At 47.9% G+C, this 23,290-nt stretch overlaps 1 protein-coding gene across 1 annotated transcript in view; it reads left to right on the forward strand.

Annotated features, from left to right (window-relative positions):
- The first annotated feature begins 11,660 nt into the window (after positions 1 to 11,660).
- Positions 11,661 to 23,290, forward strand: part of PELI2 (pellino E3 ubiquitin protein ligase family member 2) — a 75,169-nt gene continuing 63,539 nt past the window's right edge. Inside the window, exon 1 of the mRNA XM_027458099.3 lies at positions 11,661 to 11,846. Coding sequence (XP_027313900.3) covers positions 11,770 to 11,846 — 77 coding nt within the window. The 5' untranslated portion in view covers positions 11,661 to 11,769. The remainder of the gene's footprint in view (positions 11,847 to 23,290) is intronic.

Consider the following 23,290-nt stretch of genomic DNA (forward strand, 5'->3'; position numbering starts at 1 on the left):
CCATTTTCCAGACTTCCCTTAGTGAGTTATCAGCAACACTCCGCATATTTGTGCAGCCGAATAGCTGCGAGGCACAAGTACATTCTCCAGTAGCAAATAATTCCCTTTCCTGATAACATCTCCAGCAGGGCTTGGCTGCACTGTGCAGGCACGGATCTCGCTCTGGAGGTGGGGGACCCGGCGTGCTGTTTGTCGGGCGGCTCGGATCAAAGCGAGAGCAATATCTGCACCAGGAGGGGAGGCTTTCGAAGGCGCCTAGGTTCTCCTGCAGGATCTGGGTATGTCAGGTTCACCCCTTCTTCACAGTCTGTATTCAAACCTTGACCTAGGGGTGATGGGAGTGTTTCAGTCCTCAGCAGGATGGTGCCCAGATCCGGACAGAGCAAAGGTTTGGGCGTGGAGAGGATTGCTGAAGGGGCACAGGGCAGGAAAATGCATTTTTCCACCTTGAAGATCTTTCCACGTTGCGGATCTGGGCTGCTCATGGGGTCCTCCAGCAACTCCAGCCTTTGGAGCTGAGCTGTGCTGGGTTTGGTGCTGCCAGGGCCACCTGTGGACATCGTCCTTGGCCATGGCCACCGAGGAGCCCCAGCCTCACGTGCTCACCTCGGCCAGCCTCTGCAGCCTCTCCACCACTAACCTGGCTTATCTGCAGTTAAATGAATGCACCTCACCGCAGAGCTGATTACAGATTTCAGATTTCTCTGCACCATCTTCTTGGGATGTTTCAAATTAGGTTAAAACCATGTATTGCCCATTGGTTCGGGTTTTTATTTCTCTCTTTGGTGTCACCAACTGACCAAGGAAGGTACATTGAGAGAAGGGCAGCTGTATGCTCTCAAGGTCAAAGCCTTTCTGAGCTCTGGCGAGATAAGAGATTGGACATTAGGAAAAACTTCTTCACAGAGTGGTGACCTAAATGAGTTGGTGATTTTATGATTCTATAAAAAAGGAAGGAACAAAAATCGAATCTGCTACAAAGCCCACGGTGCAAACCCTGCAGGAGCTCCCTGGCCGTTGCTCACACATGCGAGAACCCAGCCAAGGGCCCCTGCTCCGTCCGGGCTCCCAGCACGCGCTGTGTATTCCCATCATGAATTTTCCTGCCGACGAAGAGCATGAAGAGACACAACCCAGAGCAGTGCTTGCAAATTGAATTCCTGAGCCCTGCACCCTTGCTGGGAAGCAATGTATCAGTGGTGAGCGCTCGCGGCGCGGTGTTTCACCGGGGCACATCGGCAGGGGCTTCGCTGCTCGCAAGGCTCTCGCTCCGTGGTGGGGGAAAATGTGATTTTCCTATTTTCCTTGATTTTATTTTATTTTTTAGTGGAAGGCTTTACAGGCTGGGAGTTGGAAGCTTTCCCAGTTTTTGCAAATAAAACTGCGAGCCTGTCTGTGGAGCGTTGGATGAGGAATCTCAGGAACGTGGGAGCTCTCCCTGGAGCCGCTCTGGAGTTTCTCCCGGTGCTGCCTTTAAACGCTCTTAAGGCAGTGGCTGTTCTGCACATCCCTGCGTGCTGCAAACAAAGGAAAAGAGGGACACAACAGCTGTTCTGTTCAAAATTAAAAAAGAAAAAAGAAAGAAAATTGGGCCCTGCAGTTGCAGAACAAAAAGAGGGAAATATCAAGCTCGTATTTTGCATAGCGAGCGTGGGGAAAAATTAACACCAGCGGCAGCCCCGGCTTCAGTCACTGCAGTTTGCAAAAAAAAAAAACAAACCCTCTGCATCTGTGTGCCCTGCTGGCTGTCACCACGCGCTGGAGGCTGACTGCAGGGGCAGGGAAGCAGATTCCTGACTCTGCCGGGCCTTGAGCAAGCAAAGAGATGTGCCACAAGCTGAGATGAAAGGATAAGGGCTGCCTCCCAGGCTGTGTGCGCTGAAACGTGTCGATGCAGCAAGAGATGTTCCTTTCTTGCCGTTTCCCATGGACGTGAAGGATATGATGACTAATCATCAGGTTTTACCGAACAAAAGCTAATGGGCACTGCATTTCCTATTTTGCAGGAGCTGTGGCCAGGTCAGGAATGTGGCTAGCCCTGGGAAGAAGGAGTTTTATCTGCTTCGCCTGGGGCTGGAGCCGCGCGGTGCCACCGCCGGGATAATCCATTTCCTCCAGGCTGCTGCCTGAAAGATGTCAAGAAGTTAAAGGGATTTGAGTAAAAATAGAAAAGAGAGAAAGGACATCCTGCATGAGGGGGAAGCCGGGGAAGCAGGAAGGCACAGGCAAAGCCTGCTGCTGACGAAGAAACCCTGTAAAAGACAAAAATCCCCCTTCCCAGCCCTTCTCCCAGGAGGGATACGGGGTTATTGCTGCTTGTCCTTGCTACCCTGGCATGCACGTAGGGCCACAACGAGATGGGGACCGGGGGCTCAGGGCATCCCGGTGATCCTAGGATGGAGACACAGGGCTGACACGAGCTGCACGGTGGCTTTTTTCCAGGGCTGGGTGCTGAAATACCGTCTCGGTATAATTGAGCGAAGAAGGCTCGGTCTGTCCTCTACCAGCAAATTAAACACAACTTTGCGGGTTTGGTGGTTTGCTGCCAAGTGCCAGCACCGCTCCACATTAATAGCTTATGACAGGATTATTCTCCCTGATTTTTGGCAGGAAGGAGCTCTTCGGCCTTAATCCTGCTTGTGGCTAAGGGAAAAGCCCTGCACGGCCCATATTTACCAACAGCACCCATGGGTGCCCATCCTTGCCACGCAGCTGAGCCTTGCAGGGGGTTGTACCAGCTGCTGGGCTGCTAAATCAAGGGATCTTAAAAAAGCTGTGTATACCTGTGTAAACCTCTAGTTTAAACCTCTGAAAGGGGGAAAAAATCAGCATAGGGCTGGAAAAAAGAAAAGCAAAAGGGATTTGAAGGTTTAGGAGGGCACACGACCGGGTCTGACCCTCTTTTGGGGCATCTGGATGAAGGCTCCCACACCATTAATCCTTGTTAAAAGTCACGGACTCCAGCCAAGGGACCTCATGGTCATGGATTATGTATTTAAATGAAAATCTCCAAATCACACATGTTAAGTAGTTTCCTGGGAAACCCAGCTCAGGGCTTCAAGGGATGGATCTGAGGAAAAAATGAGTTGCCAGTGCTCCCAGCTGAAGTTTTTAACTGGTAGCACCGCTGGAAACAGCAGTAAGGTTTTTTTTCCAGGAAGGAATGATTAGAATTTCTCCCTAATTGTCCTCGCTTTGATTGTGTATATCAAAATTTGCTATTTTCTGGGTGGGCGGCGGGGCTGGGCTGGCTCTGGAGGCTTTTGGATAGGGCAGTGCTGGGGTGGGGGAACAACAAAGATACGTGTGTGTGCGAAAACACCGAAACCTCCAGGAAAAAGGAGGATAGCCTTGAATTTTCATAAGGAGGTCGGCACAGCCACCGCTTTGTGCTTCCCACGGGCTGCCTGACAATGTCCCCTCTCACTGCTGCACAGTCGTGAAGAGGAGGAGGAAAAAGATGAGGAGGAGGAGGGAAAAAAAGTGTACAATGTTGTCTCCTTCACCCTGCCTGTGCCAGCCATGTCCCACGGGCACAGGGGAGGTGATGGGGTGGCCGTGGTGGAGGTGACACCCCGCAGCACCCATTCCCTGTGGGCACATCCATCGGTGCCAGCGGCCATGGCACGGATCCCACGTGGATTTGGGGAGGCAAAAAACATTTATCTCGGCTTTGTGCTGGAAACTGCACGGTGTAACCAGGGCTCAAGGCATCAGCACAGTAAACTCGGGGAGAAAAGAAGCCCCGAGCCCCTGGGATGCTTTAAAGTTCTCACATGGTGCCAAGCAGGGACATTTGCACTTGTTCTGTGCTCCCTTATCTTACCCCAGACACTGCTGCAGCTCAGAGGAGCTCCTGCTCACACACAGACGTTTCGGAGAGGATCCAGCACGCGCTGAAATATTTAAATGTCTCGCCGTGCTCAGGCAGTGACCTCTGCATGGTGAGGGACCCTTTTCTGTTCCTGATCCTGGAAATCGCCCGCGGCTTCTGCCTTTGTTCCGCTCGCCCCAGCCTCCATATGCTCCGTTCACACCCTCAAGTTATCGATGGGCTGCGTGTGGCAAACGTAAAGGTTTGCAGGCGGGGGCTGGCAGCTCACCCGGATTTTTGGCTGCTGCAGATGGGGCGAGCTGCGGGTCCGGCCATGCGGGTTGCACATTGGGCCAGCTCCTGGGCGAGGGAGGCTTCCTGCGGCCCCGCTCCCATCTGTTCCCAAAATCCCACGATCACAGCACCAAGTAACTCACGCAGGGCTGTCAGGTCCTGCTCTTCCTAATAAAGATGCCAGCGTGTTCCTACCAACAGCCTCAGCACCTCCCCTGCACTGGGTTTTGCAGCCCGCAGAGAGGAGAATGGTCCAGGTGTGTTTTCCTCAGGGCACATTTGGGGAGTTTTTGCCAAATATTCAGCTGGGCAGGGGGCTGTGGGTGAAGCCTGGTGGGGGTTTCACCCTTTGGTAGGACCCCATCCTTCCCCGTGAGGTCAGTGAGGGTTTGCCACCGGCTCCGTGGGTGCTCGCTGTCCAGATGGGATGGATACAGGTGCTTTCTCTTGCATGAAAAAATGACCGGCAGCCTCATTTTTGACTAAAATACCTGAAACAGGGAGTCTTTCATTCCAGAAGGTGATTTTTATTAGCAAGCGGCTGCCTGTTCTTTCTATCCCTTCAATAATGGATTTTTCATTGCTTTGGTTGGACGTCTGCTCTATCTACGGCCACTAACACTTAGCAATGAATCCGTGTTGATTTTCTTTCAGCTCAAAGGCTTTTTTCATTCATCTTGCGTCTCTTACTGTCAAAAAAAAAAAAAAAAAAGTCTCATGGTCTTTTTTTCTCATGGTCTCGTGAGCTTCTCCTTGTGTTCCCATACAAAATCTCCCCCAGTTTAACATCACTGGTAAATCTCAGCAGCGCAGCTTACGGCCGTGCCTTTTTTCTGGCCCTAAAGGTGAGGGGTTCTCACCCTTTTCCAAAATAACACCGCTCCCTTGTTAAGGAAAGTTGTTATCTGATGAGGTACGAGGCGTCTTCATCTCCTAATGATGCCAGCGAAAGCCAGCAGCAATCAGGGGGCTACCAGAATTGCATTTCCCAGTCATTACCCTATTGCTGAGAAATACACTTTTCGGCCATCCATCTGCTGAAGTGCCCATAATAATGACAACTCAACCGGCGGCTCGCCTGATCCCCACGCTGATGGTGATCCTTTCAGCTTACAAAGCTAACGACTTCATAATTGCCCACAGCCTGCAGGTGTAGGAGAAGCCACCATCGATAACTGCAGACGCTCCCACGGCCAGGAGGAAGGCAGTGCTGGGGGGCTGCCCTTGCACGGTGCCTTAACAGGATGTTGCAGGACGTTGTTCCTTTGGCTACATCTTCCTGACATCTGTGCCCATCTGTTGTTTGCTTTCGCTGGGGTTTTGTTTGTTTTAATTTCTTTCCTCGTGCTTAGATTTCAAGGTTTTGGGGGTTTCAGTGTGTGTTTTTTTTTTTTTTTGAGTTTATCCATTGCCTGGCTGAAGGCAGCCTGGATGCCTGCCAGGAGCACCTGGCAATGCACTCACTTAGTAAATTATAGTAATGAAAAGAATGTCAGATGCTAGGAGGTGGTTACAGGACTTCACTGATGTATATACTTTGCAGACCAAACGCTGCTTTTAACATATTCAGCTATGACCCAGCCCCTCTTTACCCTAAGCAGATGCAGGGGAGAAAACTGATTAGCTGTGAGTTCTTGCTGCTGGAGAAATCCGAAATTGGGAGTAGGATCTATTAACCACAGATCCCACAGACCTCAGCAAAATGATGTTATTTTTTTTCTTGTAAAATCAGGTGCATGTATAAGTGAGACAAGGACTGCGTGGTCCTGCAGGATGAGCAGGACCCCGTGGGTCCTTGGGGCTTTGGGATCTGCTCCCTGCTGGGGAGCAGCGTGTGGGATCGTGCCGGAGGCTGCTGCTGCAACGTGCTGGTGATCCACTGCCTGAACGGCAGCCAGGGGACCCTCTCTCCTTTCTAATATGCAATAATTTCTAAAGCGCATTTCATTCTCTGCCACGGAAATATGTGCAAACGGTGCTTGGTTTTAAGTGGCTTTGTGGGTGTTCCTGAATTGCTGCTGGGTGAAATCCTTCAGCGGCTGCAAACTGAAAGTTTGGGGTCTGAGGTTCACCCTGCTGGCATAGCAGAGCTCCCATCGCATCCCAGCTAGAAAAGAGGAGCTCCTCTCCCCCCTTATATCCTGCAGCGATTTGGGCATTCTCATTCAGTCCAGTGGATGAGGTCTGGTTGATTTATGGGCTGGCTGATTGTCTCTTTGTGGATGTGGACCCAGCCATCTGCTGCAGGAGCTCCTTCTCCAGGCCTTCCCAGGAGGAAATGTCATTGCTGGGGATGGTTTTTGCACTAGGACAGTGTGATCTAATCCTGGGAACCAGTTGATCACCAGCTTTGTCTGCTGGGATGAAGGTTGGAGCAGCAGAATTTTCCCTAAATTGGGTCCAAGGAAATTCAAGGGAAGTTGTCCCCGTTCCCTACCTCCCACCATCGCTGTGTTAGTATTAACTTTTAAACAAAGAGGACATTAAGAGGAAAAAGGGCAACATCTTGGACAGGGAAAGTCCATTCATGGGTGAGCAACTGGGGTGGGAGAGAGCATCCCACAAAGGGGACGTGGTGATGTAAGAGGGAACTCAGCTCTGGGGCTGCAGGCGGACCCATATCGAGAGGTGATGCTGAGAGCCGGGTTGCTGCTCCTTCTGATTTTGGCAGACTCATACAAAACGTGTTTATTCCCCCTTAGCTAGCCCCTCAGGAGACGAACTACACGGGTGAGCTGCTGGGGCATGGGGCAGAGCAATGCCCTTGGCTCTACCCCATAGGGAAAAGGATGGGGACCACCCAGCCAGGGACATCGCAGATTTTCTCAGCATAACCCATGCTGACAGACAGACAGACACGTTTATGTACAGCAGCTCCTTGGCACATTTTATTTGTCTTTGAGACTTCTGTTGATCTCTGGGCTAATGTTGCAAGAGAAGGACCTATAGTGACTAAAATCTCAGCGTGTCTTTGCTGAATGATAATAGCTCAATTAGAGCCAGTCATTAGGTAGATATGGCTAAGGTCATCTTCTCTGTGTACTTCACTTGGACGTTTTCTTGCTAGGTCCTCCTATAACTCTTTGCAGTCAGCTTAAAATTTTTGGCTTCTCAGCAAACATTTCCATTATAAGCGAGCTGCACGGCCAAGGTCCCACAAGAAGACCACGGTGTCCCGGCAGTAACCTCTCCCCACCGTGAAAAGGAGAACTCCAAGCCTTTGGTTTCTCCTGCTGTTACTCCACGAAGAACTTTCTTATCTCATGCTGCTTTTATTTCTTTCACAGCCCTTATGTGGCAAAACTCTCGTGAAATGCAGGTATGCGATCATCTTTTTTGGCTGCTTCAGAGGGAATGAATGGCTTACAAACTTCTTTCTGCAAAAGCCCCTGTTGCACTCTCAGGTTTATTAATTGCGCCCCTAAGCATCCATATTTACCTGCTTCTTACTGCATTTCCTACAGATTTGGTGGTACAGAAGCCAGACCGAGTGCATCACAGCTCTCAAGCTTGCCCATTATATCAAATTTGGTGTTTCCCATCTGCTGGAGACAAACGCTGTTCATAATTCAGCCCTGTCATACCTGAACCTCTTTACAACCCTTGGGCCAGTGACATCTCACCCCAGCAATCTGCTCCGCTCTCAATTAACCTGTTTATTTTAAAATCTCTGCTGCTGACAGTGGTATTTAAGGAGTTCCCCAGCCCTGATGAAGACAGCTTTGTTCTGGGAGCCTCCAGCCCCCGTCCTGGTGCAGAGGGTTTACTAAGCTGAGCCACTGTGATTTTATCCTGTTTTATCACCATTTCTTTCACCCTTCCACTGTGGGCTGTCCCCAGCCTGTCCCTGATATATTTTTCTGTGCATTTCCATGCCTTTGGCAAACTGTTCTGTAACATCTTTTTTGCTTGTCTTGTTGTGGTTTTGTATTCACCAGTGTTTATGCTGTATTCCCTCTTCCTCATTTAGATGTAGCCTTTTGATGACTGCCTTTTTGCCTCCTAACAGCCTTTGTCACTCTGTGTAGCTACTCTGCTTTTTAAAACTCCTTTAGGGTCTTTAGGAAAGAGTTATGTGTTAGGCACGAGCCTGTAACACATTCTTAAGGTGCCACCATGATACTTGAGATCATTTTATCCTTTCAGCTCTTCCATTTTATTTTTGTTGCCATTGCCCTTTCTAAATTTTTGCTGCTACCGTAAATGAAAATTAAGTGGAAAATTAAGACATTACCGGGTGCAAATCATACAGATGTCTTCCCAAATATTGTAAAGAAATGCAAACCTGTTTCAGTTTGGGTTGGGCACCAAACTCCGCATGTAAAGCAGGGGACTGGAAGGGTCCCCAAAAGCTGAACACAGACCTGCAGGATCATTGGGCTGGTGATGGAAACCTGTGCCCCTGTTCATTGCCAGAGCTGGGATATTCACGTGCAACATGAGCCACACGTATGGTGGGAGGGCTATTGATGTCTTTCAATACTTTATATTTCAAGCTGGTTCCCTAAGCTCCGATTCATGAAAGCACTGAAGTACTTACTCTGAGTCCAGCACATCTGTAAGTACTTTGCTGAATTAGAGCCTTATTAATCTTCCTGTATTTAAAATAACTTTTTACTACGTTTTAAAAACAAACGGGCACGCATTATTTCTCCGTGTCTAGGATTTTTTCAGACACTGATTTTAATGCTCTCCTGGCTTTGCTGGATAGCCCTCCTGCAAGCTGCTGCCCTGGCCAAGCAGCTGCTCACGATAAAGCCGGGAATGAGCTGCCTTTCGCAAGGAAGGGGCTCAAAGTCATCATCAATTCTCACTTCAGGGGATGCTCCCCAAAAAAGCTGCCCCGAGAAGCTATGTGGAGCCATCCCAAAGGCGAGAGCGCAAGACAATTCAAGCTTAAAAATAATTGAATGCAGCTGTAGGTACATTTCTCCATTCTTTCAATGGACTTGGGGAAAAATGCCAGCTACGGTTTGTTTGCTCCAGTTGCAAAAAGGAATTTTTGGAGCTCTAGGAAGTGCTGGTGCTGGTGTTGGTGTGCGACATGGAGCTGTGCAGTGTATGGCAAAGCAGCTCCCTGCCCCTGTCTCCACCTCGTTGCTCTCATTAGAAAATTAAAAGCAGGTTTCCAGTGCTGGGAGCAGTGGGTCCTTGGGAGCTGCAATGAGAAAACCAGCACTTTAGGAAGAAAGGCCCTTTAACACCTTGTGGGGCTGGGGCTGCGCCTCCCCTCTCCATTTTCCAGCCTAAAACAACCGACGTGGGACTGCCAAATGAAGAGGCTGTTACTGCCGCTCACCCCTCGCTGCAACATAAGTCACTGTCAAAACAACAGACAGTCGCATTTCCAAGGGAAAAAAACTGCATTAACCCAAAGCCCAGGGGTTATCTCACCGAATACACCTCCCTGAAGCCTGCTCAGCTCTTTTTCTCAGCCCTGCACTTGTCTTTTTTTTTTTTTTTTTTGTTTTTGTTTTGTTTTCAGCAATGCAAACCGGTGTATTTTCTTCATTCATTGCACTGTGATAGCACTCACGAACCTCTCTGTGCAAGGCTCTGTCCATTTTGGCCTCTTCTCCCCAAAGTGCACGATGTCAGAAAATGAGAAAGAAGGAAACAGGCAAAAAAAAAAAAAAGATCTTCAAGGTCCTTCCTCATCCTCCATCCCCACAGGGCATGGGGGGCATGGGGGCAGGACAAAACGCTGTAAATCCAGCCGGACAGCGGGACTTTGGGCTTACAGGAAGCCTGAAACTGTTTCAGAGCACTCCCTGGAAGACAATTTCAGCTTGTTTACGCCGTGTGAAAGCAAAGCTAACACGAAGGCCTTGCGTTCGGGGGGAGAGAGGGAAGGACTCGAAGAGGATGCAGCCAGGAGGATTGTTTTTCACACTGTTTTCCAAGCTGTATTTGTTTTCTTTGACAGTGACTTACGGCCCGGCTTTCTTTTCTATTTTGTTAGGGCAATAAAGAAGATAAATCTGTAATAATTCAGCTCTCTGTCTTTAATAAAACCTTGTCTTCTTCGCACAGCCCCTGGGAAGATCTCCATCCTGCAGCCCTGCAAGATTGGCTGGATTTTTCCATTTCACCTCTTCACCAGAAACGGCAGAAAAATAGCATTACCAAGAAAATTAATAGCTAAATACAATTTCAGCCAGGGGAAAGCTCCCGGCAGGAGGAGCAGGGCTCGCTCCCCAGCCCGTGGCTCCAACCGGGGAAGATTTCCAGCGAGGGCCACAAGCGGCAGCAAGGCCATTGAAATTACTTCTCTTTGTCCTCAAACAGGGTGCGGGGACCTCCATTTAGGGCCGGTGGGGATTCCCATCCTCCACAGGCATCGTTTTGGGGCTAATTTTGTGGGTTTTCTCCTTGGTTGGGTACTGAAGGAAAGCGAACGATGGGTGTGCTTGGGGGCTGCCACGGCCATGAGCAGCACAGGGTGGCGAGCCCTTGGGTGTCGCTACAGAAAATTAAGAGTTTTTTTTGCACCCTACTGTCACTACAGAAAATTTGGGGTGTTTTTTTTTGCACCTCACTGCCTTTTTGGCCCAGTTTTGTGCTGCACAAGGCCTGGTGATGGCGGGACATGAGACATGGGACCATGACGGGACGGCCTGAGGTGCCTGGGGCTGGGGCCTATGGATCTGGTGATCTGGGGCTGTGGGCTGTGAGGGATCCTGGCCCTGAGGGGATCAAGCCCCACGGTGGATCCTGGTTCCACAGGGGATCTGGACCAAGGGGGGATCCCAACCCAAGGGGGATCCCAGCCCAGGGATCAGCTCAGCCACAAGCGGCATCGTGGCTGCTGCAATTACTTTTCTTTGTCCTCAAACTGGGTGCGGAAACCTCGATTTAGAGCCAGTGAGAATTCTCATCCTCCACAGGCATCGTTTTGGGGCTAATTTTGTGGGTTTTCTCCTTGGTTGGGTACTGAAGGAACGTGAACAATGGGCGTGAGTGGGGGCTGCTTGTTGAACAGCACAGAGTGGCGATCCCTTAGGTGTCATTATAGAAAATTTAGGGCTTTTTTTGCACCCCACTGTCCCTACAGAAAATTTGGGGTGTTTTTTTTGCACCCCGCTGCCTTTTTGGCCCAGCTTTGTGCTGCACAAGGCCCGGTGATGACGGGATGTGAGACATGGGACCATGACGGGATGGCCTGAGGTGCCTGGGGCTGGGACGTGCGGATCTGGTGATCTGGGGCTTGGGCTGTGCGGGATCCTGAAGGGCTCAAATCCCACTGTGGATCCTGGCCCCATAAGGGATCTACACCCTCCACAACCACAGTGCGCGGCCCCTTTAAGCGCAGCCCCCTCCCCTTTACTCTATGTTTACATAACACACCGCGCCCGTACCACCACCACTCCCTGAGAAAAGGAGGGGGGGGGGAGGCACCGGCACCTCCTCCAAACCCCACCCCCTCAGCGGGGCGGCGAACGGGCGGCCGCGGCGCTCCTCCCCCTCCCCCGCACTTGGTACGCCCCGCGGGCGCTCCCCCCCCCCCCCCCGGGGTGTAGTGGCCGGCGCCGGGCGGCCGCGGGCTCAGAGCGGGGCTGGGACCGGCCCCGGCGGGAGGGGGGGAGCGCGGAGGAGGAGGAGGAGGAGGAGGAGGAAGCAAAAGGGGAGGAAGAAAGGGGGCGAAACCTCGCGGCGCCCCCATGTTCTCCCCCAGCCAGGAGGAGCACTGCGCCCCCAACAAGGAGCCCGTCAAGTACGGGGAGCTGGTGGTGCTGGGGTGAGCTGCGGCTGGGGGCTGGTTTTTTGGGGGGTTGGGGGGGGGGGCTGCGATGCTTCATCCCTCCTTCATCATCATCCTCATCCTCGTCCCACCCCCCTTTATTAATTTATTTGGGTTTGTTTAATTTTTTTTTTCCTTCGCCGGTGCTGGGGGGGGGTGGTTTTGGGGCTTTGGGGGTCGTGGAGGGGTGGTTTTGGGTTGGGGATTTGGGGTTTTGGGGTCAGGGGGGTGTTTTTAGGGGCAGGGTTACGTGGAGAGATGGTTTTGGGGTCAGGGAGGATGGTTTTGGGGTCGGGGAGATAGAAACACTCAGGTTTCCAGCCGGGCGCCCCGTGCGAAGCGTTGTTCAGCCTCCCCCAGGAGCCGTGCCAGAGCTGCTGGGAGGTCAAAACCTTGATTTTTTTGGGGGTCGTTTGGGCTTTTTTGGTTGTTGTTTTGCTCGAGGTGCCCTCCCGAGCTGGGCTCGCCTCCGCAGAGCCCAGTGCGGCCAGCCTGGTGCCTGCCAACCTTTGGGGATGCTGGACGCTCCTCGCGGCCATACAGGTCAAGATACAGGCACCGGGGGACAACGCTCAGCTGCCAGCAAGAACACAGCGCCCAAAGACTCAAATTTAACTAATTTGGTTTGGGAAGAACGCCCGTATCAAAGTAAATCTGATAAAGCAGCGATCTCGCTGTGCTAACTGCGAAAATGGAGGGTCCCCTCAGCTGGGCAACGCCGTCGCCGACAATAAAGTCTCGGCATAACGCTGAATCTTTAATTACAGCGGGGCCCGTAGATCGGTGGTGTGCTGCAGAGGCTTTTTTGTGCACAGCTGGAAGCGTTTTCCTTTCTGTTGCTTGACTATTTTTAGCCGCCGTTGAAAGTACAGAAGTATGAAATGTTTTGGCTCTGGTCTCACCATAGCAAAGTGCGGCGTGCTTGTATTTTTTTTTTTATTTTTTTTTTAATTATTTCCTTTCATATGGAAATGCATCGATCTCTGGCTTATCAGCTCTGCCCAAGGTCTTGATCTTCCCTGCAGTGTGTTGAAACACGCTAATAAAATTTAAATAAACTTCCGATCGCCCGAGCCTAGTTGTTATTTGCCTATCAGCTGTTCCCTAAAGCTACTGAGCTTATATTGCCCTGCTATTGCGTGTACTTAAAAAAAAAAAAAGACAGAAATCTTCTCGTCCTTGTAGTAGGAAGCCTGTGAGCTGGCAGCTGAGTGTGTCTGTGGCCGGTCTGCCTGCGTAGCCTGCAATGGGACGCGGCGAGGCACTGGCTGGCACGGATGTGGAGGTGATGTAGAGAGAGGTGGACATGATGGGGACGGTCCAGGGAGTGCTGTGACTTCGATAATTACACTTGGGTTGGTGTTTTGATGCTTTTGGGGTTGATTGCCACGTTTCCCATCGGATGTTTTAAATGGTAATGCCATAAATAAGACAAACTTGCTCTCTTTTTTTTTTTTTTTTTTTCCTTTGGTGACTCAATGCTTGTGGCTGGGGATTCTTGGAACAGCTTAAGCATCTGTTCAGTAGCATTTAAAAAAAAATTATAAATACCTGTTTTGTAGTTAAAAATCTTTCAATCTGGAGTTCAGTGTAGATAAGACAGGATAAATCTGCTCTGCTCGTCAAAGGGGAGACCGAGACCCATCAACTGCAAAAGCCTGGCCTTGCAGCTCTTGTTGTAACTGATAGCATGACCTCACAGCTAATTTGACCAAAAAAAGTTGTTCTGAGATACCTTGGAGTGTTTTAAAAAAAAAAAAAAAAAAAGTGTTGGTTGTGATGCTGATGAATAACTTCTGTCTTGAGCTGTGAGACCTTTACACTGGGTGGGGGAAAATGATGATGAACAAAGAAACTGAGCTGGCAAACTGCTGAGAGCTGGGTTTTTAAGATGATAAAACTTTCCCTTCGTCTTCTGCACTTACTCTGCCTTAATATTATGATGCTTGGTGTTGACATCGAGGGGGAGGTATCCCCTGGTGGGTCTCCCACCTGGACACCATCCTGAGTTGTCTCGCGGTGGCTGTGATCCCGTCTGTGCTTTGCAGAGGGTAAATCCAGGTGTCTGCAGTCGGTCACTGCAGCAAATGTGCTTCTAATCACTTCCCCCAGTAGCCCGTTACGTGCTTTCTGTAAGTGCTGTGGCAGTCCGTGTTTGGTTAAGGTTTTGCTGAGGTTTACATAATCAATGCTGTCGCGAACAAACCCGGTTTATATAAATCAAGCCAGGCAGGTCAAGATGGCTGGTAAAGAAGAGATCATCTGGCTGTGTACATCTGCTCGTAGCATCATCTGTTCACAAAAGGCTGTGGATTTCTTGAAGTAGAAACACTTGGAGTCTTTTTTTCTTTTTTTTTTTTTTTTTCTTTGAGCATTATTTGAAGTTCCTTGGAAGTAGTATCCCATTAGGTGCTTGTTGGGAAGGAGATGCTGAACGCAGGGTGTCGTGGTGTTAGGGAATTGTTTGGTGTGCCTGGTCAGGGACTCAGAATGGGTCAAGATTTGGCTCTGGGCTGGACAAAACTGGGCTGCCCAGGGAGGTGGTGGAGTCACCATCCCTGGAAGTCTTCAAAAGACGTTTAGATGTAGAGCTTTGGGATATGGTTTAGTGGGGACTGTTAGTGTTAGGTTAGAGGTTGGACTCGATGATCTTGAGGTCTCTTCCAACCTAGAAATTCTGTGATTCTGTTAAAACCAAGCAGCTCCCTCAAGTTGCCTCTCCTGTGGCCCATGGCAATGTGGGCACGATGTTCACCATTGGGTTTGTGGCTGCTGCTTGTAAGATCTCTGCCTTTGGACTATGTCAGCACCTACCTTAGGCTGTGCATGCATATTTTTGCAGGCTTCTCCAGCATTTCACAGTGTTGGTGAGCAGCTGGGACCTCTCAGGTGAGCGGTGTGGGCAGCGGTGTCAGCTGGAGGAGGAGCACCAAAGCAGCACGCGTCTTAGTGGCTGAGTTCTCTCGCAGTGAAAGATTTGAGCCCTGACACTAGATGAGCTGAGTTTGGTGTCCTGCCACCAATTCGAGGGGTTTCTGAGAAGTGTGTGCGTGTAGGTGTAATATTTCTCACTAACAAACACTCCTGTTGGCTATTCCTTAGCAAAGAAGCGCAGCACGTTGAGGGAAACTTTCTTACAGACTTTGTGGATTTTGCAGTATCCGATCTTACTTTATTTTGCGGAACAAAAACAAGGATTGTCACTCAGTCTTGCTATAGTGGTCACTTTGAAGTCTCTGTCAATATTCACGTATAAATTTTCAGAGGCAGCCATTGCAGTAAATGAATGAGTGAACTTGTTAACGGTGTTGCCCAAGGAGCTGCTGTGAGTTATTCTGCAGCTCTGTTTGGTGTGGGCCATTGGACATCCTTGGACAAAGAGACTGCAGCTCTGCTTCAGTTTAACCTTTTTCAAAACTACAATTCTGATCTATGTTTACAGCGAAAATTCGATGATAACCTTTGGGAAGTTCTGATTGATGGGCTGCTCCGTACTTTGAGCAATTTAGACTTGAAGCTTGCCTTTTGTGTTCATCTGAAGGGACCTTCATTTTTAGACTCCTCTTTCTCACACCGGCTTTTTCTGACTGATCAGAGTTCCTCCTTAATCACTACCTTCGGGATGAGCTAAATAAAGTCCTTTAAGTGTTTCCTACTTCCAAGTACGTTTCCAGTTGTTAAATTATCTGTTTGGCTTTTCTTAGAACTCTTTTGTTAATCTTCCCGACCTGCACAGCGAGAGAAGCTGCTGCAGGGAGCCAGCAGCTCTGTCGGGTGCAGAAGCAACGTGCTCCCTGCTCGTCCTTGGTGTCCATCTCCTTCTGCTTACGGTGAAGGCAGCAGGAGGAGTGGTCCTGGCTTTTGCTGCACTTGCTTGGGTTTGCTGCTGGATGCGAGCCCCGAGGCTTTGTTTCGTGATTCTTGTAATTTTCTTTGCTGTATATATTAGTGAAACCGCTTCGGTACCCTGGGTTCTGTTTTTGAACCTTATTTTTGGCTTTTGAACCTTATTTGAAAAACGTACTTCAGGCTTCGTTTAAAGGACGGCGTAGCAAAGACTGGTAGCCACCCGTTAAATGTGTTCAAGGTCACGATTCTCCCAGGGAATCATTTGCTTCGGCAGTCATAGCTGGAAGGCTGCTGTTCTGGAGAAACCGATACATAAATGTGTGTGTGTGTGTGTTTGATATTGATGGTGGCTTCTTGGGCACCTTTGAGCTTCGATGCTGTTAGATCTTAGATGCTACATATCAAGAATGTGATCAGTGCCAGCTCAGAGCTCGTGGGTAGATTAATCAAACACCGGGAATATTGTGTCTGAATAGAACATGAACTGCGGGGTAGGAAAAAAATCGCAGGAAAGGTTATATCCGAGGAAAGATGGGTGGATTTTTTTTCAATGAATTTATGTATGAAAGCTGGGTAGAGCAAAGGTTCTGCTTCATTTACACTGGGAAACAAAACACATCCCAGTCAGTTCTCTGTGTCTGTCATGTTCCTTGGAGGACTTCTGACTTTCTCAGCTTTGCAGGAGTGCAGATCTGTGCTCAGCTGTTGGCCGCATTCACAGCAGCTTGGTCCCAATGTAAAATCAGAGGGCAGGAATCTCAAACTCAGGAAGTTAAGATCTGTGTAAGTCGAAGCAAATCACAGCATCAAACATCTGTGGGTTTAATGCTTGTTATGGAGGGAGGACAGAAAAAAAAAAAGGGAAACTGGGTGCATTTGGGAAGCTAAGCTGTAATCCCTCTGGCATGTGCAGGCAGTAGGTCACATGTAGAAGTAGAAGACAGTTTATTTATTTATTTTTTTAATATGGAAAACAGACTGTTTACTCCAAGTAAACAAGTTTGATAAATGTAAGGCTTTGTTGCCTCTGCCTGATGCACTTCCCGTGCAGAGCCAAATAACTGCGCCTTTCCCCCCTTGGCAGAACCAGGGCTTCATAGTTTCCATTTTCAATTGGAATTTATAAATGAGGAGACGCTATGAAAGTCCACTTGGCTCTACTTAAAAATGTGCCTATAAAACTAGGAATGACTTTCTAGGCTATTAAGATTTGTTTTTTTGTTGCTGAAAGCAGCATCTTGTAGAAGCTATTTCATGCTCCATCTTAACAGCAGGCTGTTCTTCAACTGTGATTACAAGGTTGCTTGAGAACAGATTTTTCCGAAGAAGTCAGGAACTTTTTATTATCCAGTTCAAACGAAATTAAGGCTGTTTTATCCTCATTTATTATCGAGTTAATGCTGCCCTTTAACTTGCTTAATTCTTGTTTGTTAGTAGTGATAGCACACGTCAACTCGATGCTTTGGGAAGATGAAGCCTTCTTTGCAGGTACTCCAGGCTGTGTGAATGGAGCGTGGCACTGAGCCTGAGCCCCTTGCTGAAGGTAGGGTTTATCCCTGCAGAATGCCAGTAGAAAAAGTCTTCCAGCTGTTTGCAACACACCTGTAGGCAAAAAGATGTTAAGGTGGGCTGAACCAGCCCTTCCCTTGTGTCATTTTTTTTTTTCTTTCTGGTGTTGCCTACACGTGTTTTTGGTTCTGAATTTGCCTCCTGTCTGTGACTAGTATGGGTACAAAGCCGAGTCTTAAAAAGGAGACACCTCTACCATGTTGTACAGTTGGCAGTATGTCCTCACGTTTAGCAGGAGTGCTGCTGGTGGTGTCACCCAGGGTTGTTTGGTTATTCTGCACTGCCGTGCACGTGGCTCACTTGTCCCTGGTCAGCAAGACAAGTGAAACTGGGGAGGATTCAGTCTGAGTGCCCAGCTTCATGCAGAAACTCTTGTGTCCAGCTGTACTTTATGCTGTCCGATAAACCCAAATCTCATTTCCGTTGAGGATAATTTTTATTTTATCAAGAAATTTGCTTGGTGTTTGCTCTCGCTCCCTTCCAAGGTCAGCAGTGAAAAGCTCATGTGAGGTTGTCCCAGCTCTGAACACTGAGGGACAGGAACAGGGATGCAAGTCTTTCCAGAAAGACTTGTAAGGCAAAGCTACTCACTTTTTTTTTTTCTTTATAAACACTTAATTCAGTAAGTGGTGGTCTCATGCTGTTCACTTCTACCACCTGCATGTGCTAATGGTGTATTGGAGGGGTTCCTCTTTTCTTTTAGCTGACTTGTTTCCCTTTGGACAAGAAGCTGTTCAAAACTTTATATTTTAAGTAGAGGCTAGGATATTCCATCAGTTCTTTCTCTCTCTAAGGTCTCTACTATTCCTGGGTTATTTCTGCTGAAGCTCCTTTTATTCTTTTAGCAGGGAAAAGTCTGGCCACTCTGAATCAGATGAAAGGTTGTTTCCATGCCTACGTAAATGTGTGCTGCTTGTACCACGGCTCCTTTCTCGTGTTTACTATTTAACAGGTCTTTGCTTCAGTGAAGTGTGAAACTCTTCTTTAGTTGGTAGCTACTTGTCAGTTCTTGCAGAGGAGTGACAATTCTCCTTTTATTTGTAAGATAAATATTATTTATTCTCATGGTTCAGGCAGCTACCGGTAGAGCTTTACGCAGTTTATTACTGGGTCTGGAGATCATCATGTCCTTCAGGTACTTCGGGGTGGAGGACTAATTTGTAACTTCTCTGGCAAGCTGTAAGTAACTGGGATTAGACTTTTATAATCCTATTACTCAGTGGCCTGGGACAGGCCTTGCTTGACCACCAAGCAAGGGCAGGAGGGGTTTCCAGAGCTGCAGGTGAGTGTGCTGGGCAGGATGATAAGCTGGAGCAGTGCTGTCCAGCTCTGGCACCCCATCTTACATCCTCCCTGGGTGATCAGATGTGCCCCTTGTGTCATATCCGTTATACATTTAACCTCATAGTCTGGCTGCACATGTGAGTACTCTCCCTGGGTCTCTGTACTGTTGAAATCTGTAAAATTGGCAAGTTTCTGGCTGTGTGATTTAGAAACAAAAAGACTGGGGCAGCAAAGGGAGGGAAGGATGGAAGACACAAAGCTGTCTGTGGGGTTGTCTTCATGTCACAATGGGCACCATAGCTCAGGGGGTTCAGCAGGAAGAGTCACCTATCTTTTGGGGTTCGGCTAGCTCTTTTGAAATAAATGTCTTTCCTACAGCCCTTGCCACAAACAGCACTGTTTGACTAAGCTGATAACAGAGCGTAAGGTGCAAGACACACAGTCCTTATAGGAATGCTTCAGCAACATTAATAGCAATGTTCAGAGTCTCTGAAAGCTTGATACCAAAGGGCTGTGTGGCCTGAGAATAGGGGGTTTTGGTACAGTTGGGTTATGAGTGGTGTGTGAACAAAGTGGCACCGGACTTGCATTAGTTGGGTGCAGCATTTTCTTGTTCTGATTCATGCAACTTCTGTGCCTAGCTATAGGGCCCTTCTGGGCAGGATGGGCAAGCATTGACTGTTTGCACATGAGGTTTGTTCAGTTCTTCCAGGGCTCGACTATAAGGTCCTGTAAGGTCAGCCAGAAGCATGCATGCTGCTGCTTTATAGGGTCAGTTATTAGGTCAGGGTGAAGAAAGAAAAATTTGCCTGAAAACTTTCCTGTTTCACAACAGAAGGGCTCTATAGATGAAATGGATTATAAACGGTTGTGAAAGTGGGTACAGGCAGCATCTACAATGCTTCATTTTTTAATTTTTTATTAAAAACAAAGTAGGTTAGAGCTGAGCTTGATTGGGCACGATGTGAAGGTGCTGACTGCTGAGGACCTGTTAGGCACGCTTCTCTCGATAGCAGCTTGTTCCACTGGTAGGCAGGGAAACTGAGCAAGCCCTGTCTTGTGCTGCTGGAAGGGATTTATTTTGGCTGATTTTTCCCTATTTAATAATATCATCTTTAATATAGGGCTTAAGTACACCGTATATCCTGGCCTAATACTCATCTGCCATATCTTATTGCTTATGTTAACTACAACATAGCTACATGTCTGACTGCAGCAGTTAATTGTGTTAAGCAGAGACAAAAGCAGTCATTTGCACAGTGAGACAAATCCCTGAAATGTCAATTTATTGTGCTGCCTTCCCAGAGGAGCGGGGACAGGCAGGAAAACACAGATAGCTGACAGCGTGTTAAAAAGGAGAAGGCCTAAAAGCATTAGTCCTCTCCTTGAGTACTGTAATGCTAACTAATCCCTGTTGTGAAATTCTCCTTTCCTCCTTGCATCCAGTGAATTGAGGACAAAGGAGAAACGGTGGCATCATCTTTCTCTGATTGATAAACAACACTTTTGAGAAGGCGGTCATGTCCAAGTGTAGTGATGTGGTTAGTAGGATTTCCAGTTGCTCCTCACCTTAAAATATATATATGCTGCCTTCATTTTAGGATCCGGTAAGGTGATAAATTGTCATGAAAGAACTTTATTCTCCAAACTCAGTGGCTTTAGTAATGCTTAAACAAACAGGTAAGCTTCAAACTCACGAGGTACATCCTCTTAAGGCATATGGAAAAAGACAAAGTGATACTGACTGTGAGGACAATTAGTCACTATATGAAAATAAACTAAACAAATCGAAGCATCTAAAAGCCTAAATCTCCTTTTGCATATTCCAAATAAACTGGAGACCAAATGTGCAAACTCTCTAGCACGTGCCTTTAGGAAGAGTGAAAGAAATGTTTAGTCTAGACACAGAAGTTAATGGGCTGAAACTTTGATATAAGCACAGCTGTAGTTCTTCACGCGGAGCAGCACGACTTTATTTTGATTGTTGCTGTCTGATCTAGTAATGGCGTGGTTGTAGTCTTTGAAACAGAAGTAGTGTGCGTGTGCTTTTGTAGGAAAAGACCGGGCTGCTGAAAGATACCGAGAGCTGTACAGTTCCCAAACATCCTGTGGCAGGGTTCTGCTCATCTCTATAGATCACCATGTATTTGAATGGAACATTAACTAATAAATCAAAATGTTCTTCCATTTGGCTGTTCTTCCAGCTCACCTTCCTCCTAGTCCGCACTCTGCCTCTGAGAGCAGACAGCTGTGAAACCCAGTGCCTGGGTTCAAAAATCCCTTTGGATTCAGAGGGGAGCATTTTGGAGCAGTTAAGGTTCATTATCTTGTAGTAATTGTCCTCACCTTCCTGCTAAAAGACATGTAAGACGTTATTTGAATTATTTTCTGGATCTTAATGCTGGAATAGTTTCCTGGTGCATCAAGGGGTGAGTAGTGAATTCACACGTTTCGTGTGCGGCCTCTTGTCGCGGCCTGTGGCCAGAGGAGGTTGCTGGGCCTTGCTGCGTGGCTGTCCCCGCCGGTAGAGCAGTGCTGGGGACAGGATTTGATCACGAGTGTTTGTTAATCCGATTCTGCCACAAGACTTCATTAAATGGGCTGTCAATACCTCAGAGGCTTTTGGCAAAAAGTACCAGTGAGTGAAACCAATTGATCTTAGGGCCGGTCTACGAGGAGGCAAGCGTTGGCTGACACGAGCGGCTGAGTGCCTTCCTCCATCGGGGCTAAATCTGGAGACAGAAGGCTGGCAATAGCCAAACGGGTTAAGAAAGCCATGCAAAAGCACTCCTCTTTTGTCTTTAGCTGGTCTTCACTGGAGTAAGGAGAAGCCTGAAGCACGAGAGGCCCCTTCACACGCTGCTGCCCACAGGACGGTACCAGTGTTATACGAACACGCTGCGCTGGTCGCTGCCTGTGCAAGTTGCAATGCTCCAGGCTCTCTGACCAGGGTGAGATTTCCCTTAGTGTCTGGATGAAGCTGCTGGTTTACAGACTGCAAGCTGCTCTTTTGTTTTTTCAGGATGTGCGCCCTTTTTGTCATCAATTCCAAAAGGATTTCTTCAAGTAACTATTTTTGGTATTGAGCCCCTGCACCCATTAAAAGACTCTGCCAGCGCTTTTCCAAAAGCACTCCAAATGTGTTCCTTTTTTTTTTCGGTCTGAGAGGTAATTAAGCCTTTCTTTGCTGTTTCCACAATCTGCTTGCTGTCAGAGCAAAAGAGCCTTAACTTCTGACTTCTGTTTTATGCCTTCCTTTCAATGTTTGAATACAAAATACCGTTGTTATATTGCTGGCTCAGCCTTGCCTTATCTCCTCGGTTGCACAATCACATTTCCAGCTGTAATGCTTGCATTAAAACTAGATATATAGCCTTTAAGTTGTGAGTTTACAGTCTGCAGAGGCGTGTGTAATATAGCAAATACCTTTCCATGTAAGGATTCAGGAAGACTACAAAATATAAAGTACAGTTCCTTCTGTAAGCAAAGCTAGGGGTTTAAGTGATTAGCAGGGTCTAAGTCAAGCCCAAGGTACCCTCCTAGTTTATTATGTGTGATGTGACTTTAAATTAAATGCAGGAATTGGCCTCTGATCATATGTTGTGACTTTGCACCTTAAACTTCTTGGAGGAAACTGGTTTATATTAAAGCTTTGCCTACTGGAAATCTCTCAGCATAGAGAGAACAACTGTAAAATAATACTCTGTTAAAGAGGAAGCGTATCTTTCTATGGCAAAAATGATTTGTTCTTTCTCCTCTGGGCATTTTGTAGGCAGTGCAGGCAGGAAGGAAGGAACTGGATTTGGGGTTGGCTGGAGTCCAGCTGCAGGCTCTATTCAGACCCCAGCCAGCGAGAATATGGGCTGATCTGTAACTTCTGGGCAGCGATGGCAGTTTGAGAAGAAACAGCCTCAGTTTTGTGAGCTGACGAAACCTGCTGTGAATGTGTCAGGTGGTAAAAGCGTGCTGCTTTGTGCTGCGTGGAGGTAGCCAAGTGCATCGCAGATCAGTTCGTCACGCGTAAGTCAGGGGAGCAAAGCAGTTGAGTGAAATGAGTAAATGAGTGGTAGGCGCACACGTGATGCTTTTTAATATCCAGAAAATAAGCGTATTCATTTGTAAAAGTGGCAGCTGGTTCATGAGAACCAGATGTGCTAAGTGACTTCATGCTTCCCCCCAGCCCCTGTTGCCACCGTTCTTACTTGTGCATGAAGTAGGCAGATTTGATGCGAGTGACTGGAAGTAGTCTCATGTTTGCTTACGTGAAGGTCTTTTCCTACCTATATTCATGATTAACTTAATATAAAGAGCATTATGGTTAGGGAAAACGTGAAAACCTAAACTTTTTTTTTTTTTTAACTTTTCCTATTCCTAGGTGTTAAGTCTGCTCTTGCCATTTTTTGAAGAAAGGGGAATTTTGGTTATGCACAGGCCTATGCACAGTGTGGCATCATAAAATATACTAGTCATAGCCGTTGTCAAAATAATAATAATAAAAAAAGGTATAGCACGTTGCACTTGACAGGACCACTTTAGTTTTTATTTTTCTGTTCATTGTTTTTTGTTTGCTTTGGGGCTGAGGAGGGGGGAAAGTCCAGATGCTGACGTGATACATTTTGGTTTGGAATAAATTAAGCTTACGTGACGTGTAGAGAAATTCTGTGGAGGTGCCTATTTCAAACTGATCATCATGTTTGTAGCCTCTAGAACTGCTTAGGAATATTAAAGCGGTGTGAGAT

Source organism: Anas platyrhynchos, chromosome 5 (genome assembly GCF_047663525.1).
Source record: "Anas platyrhynchos isolate ZD024472 breed Pekin duck chromosome 5, IASCAAS_PekinDuck_T2T, whole genome shotgun sequence".
Taxonomy (NCBI): Eukaryota; Metazoa; Chordata; class Aves; order Anseriformes; family Anatidae; genus Anas; species Anas platyrhynchos.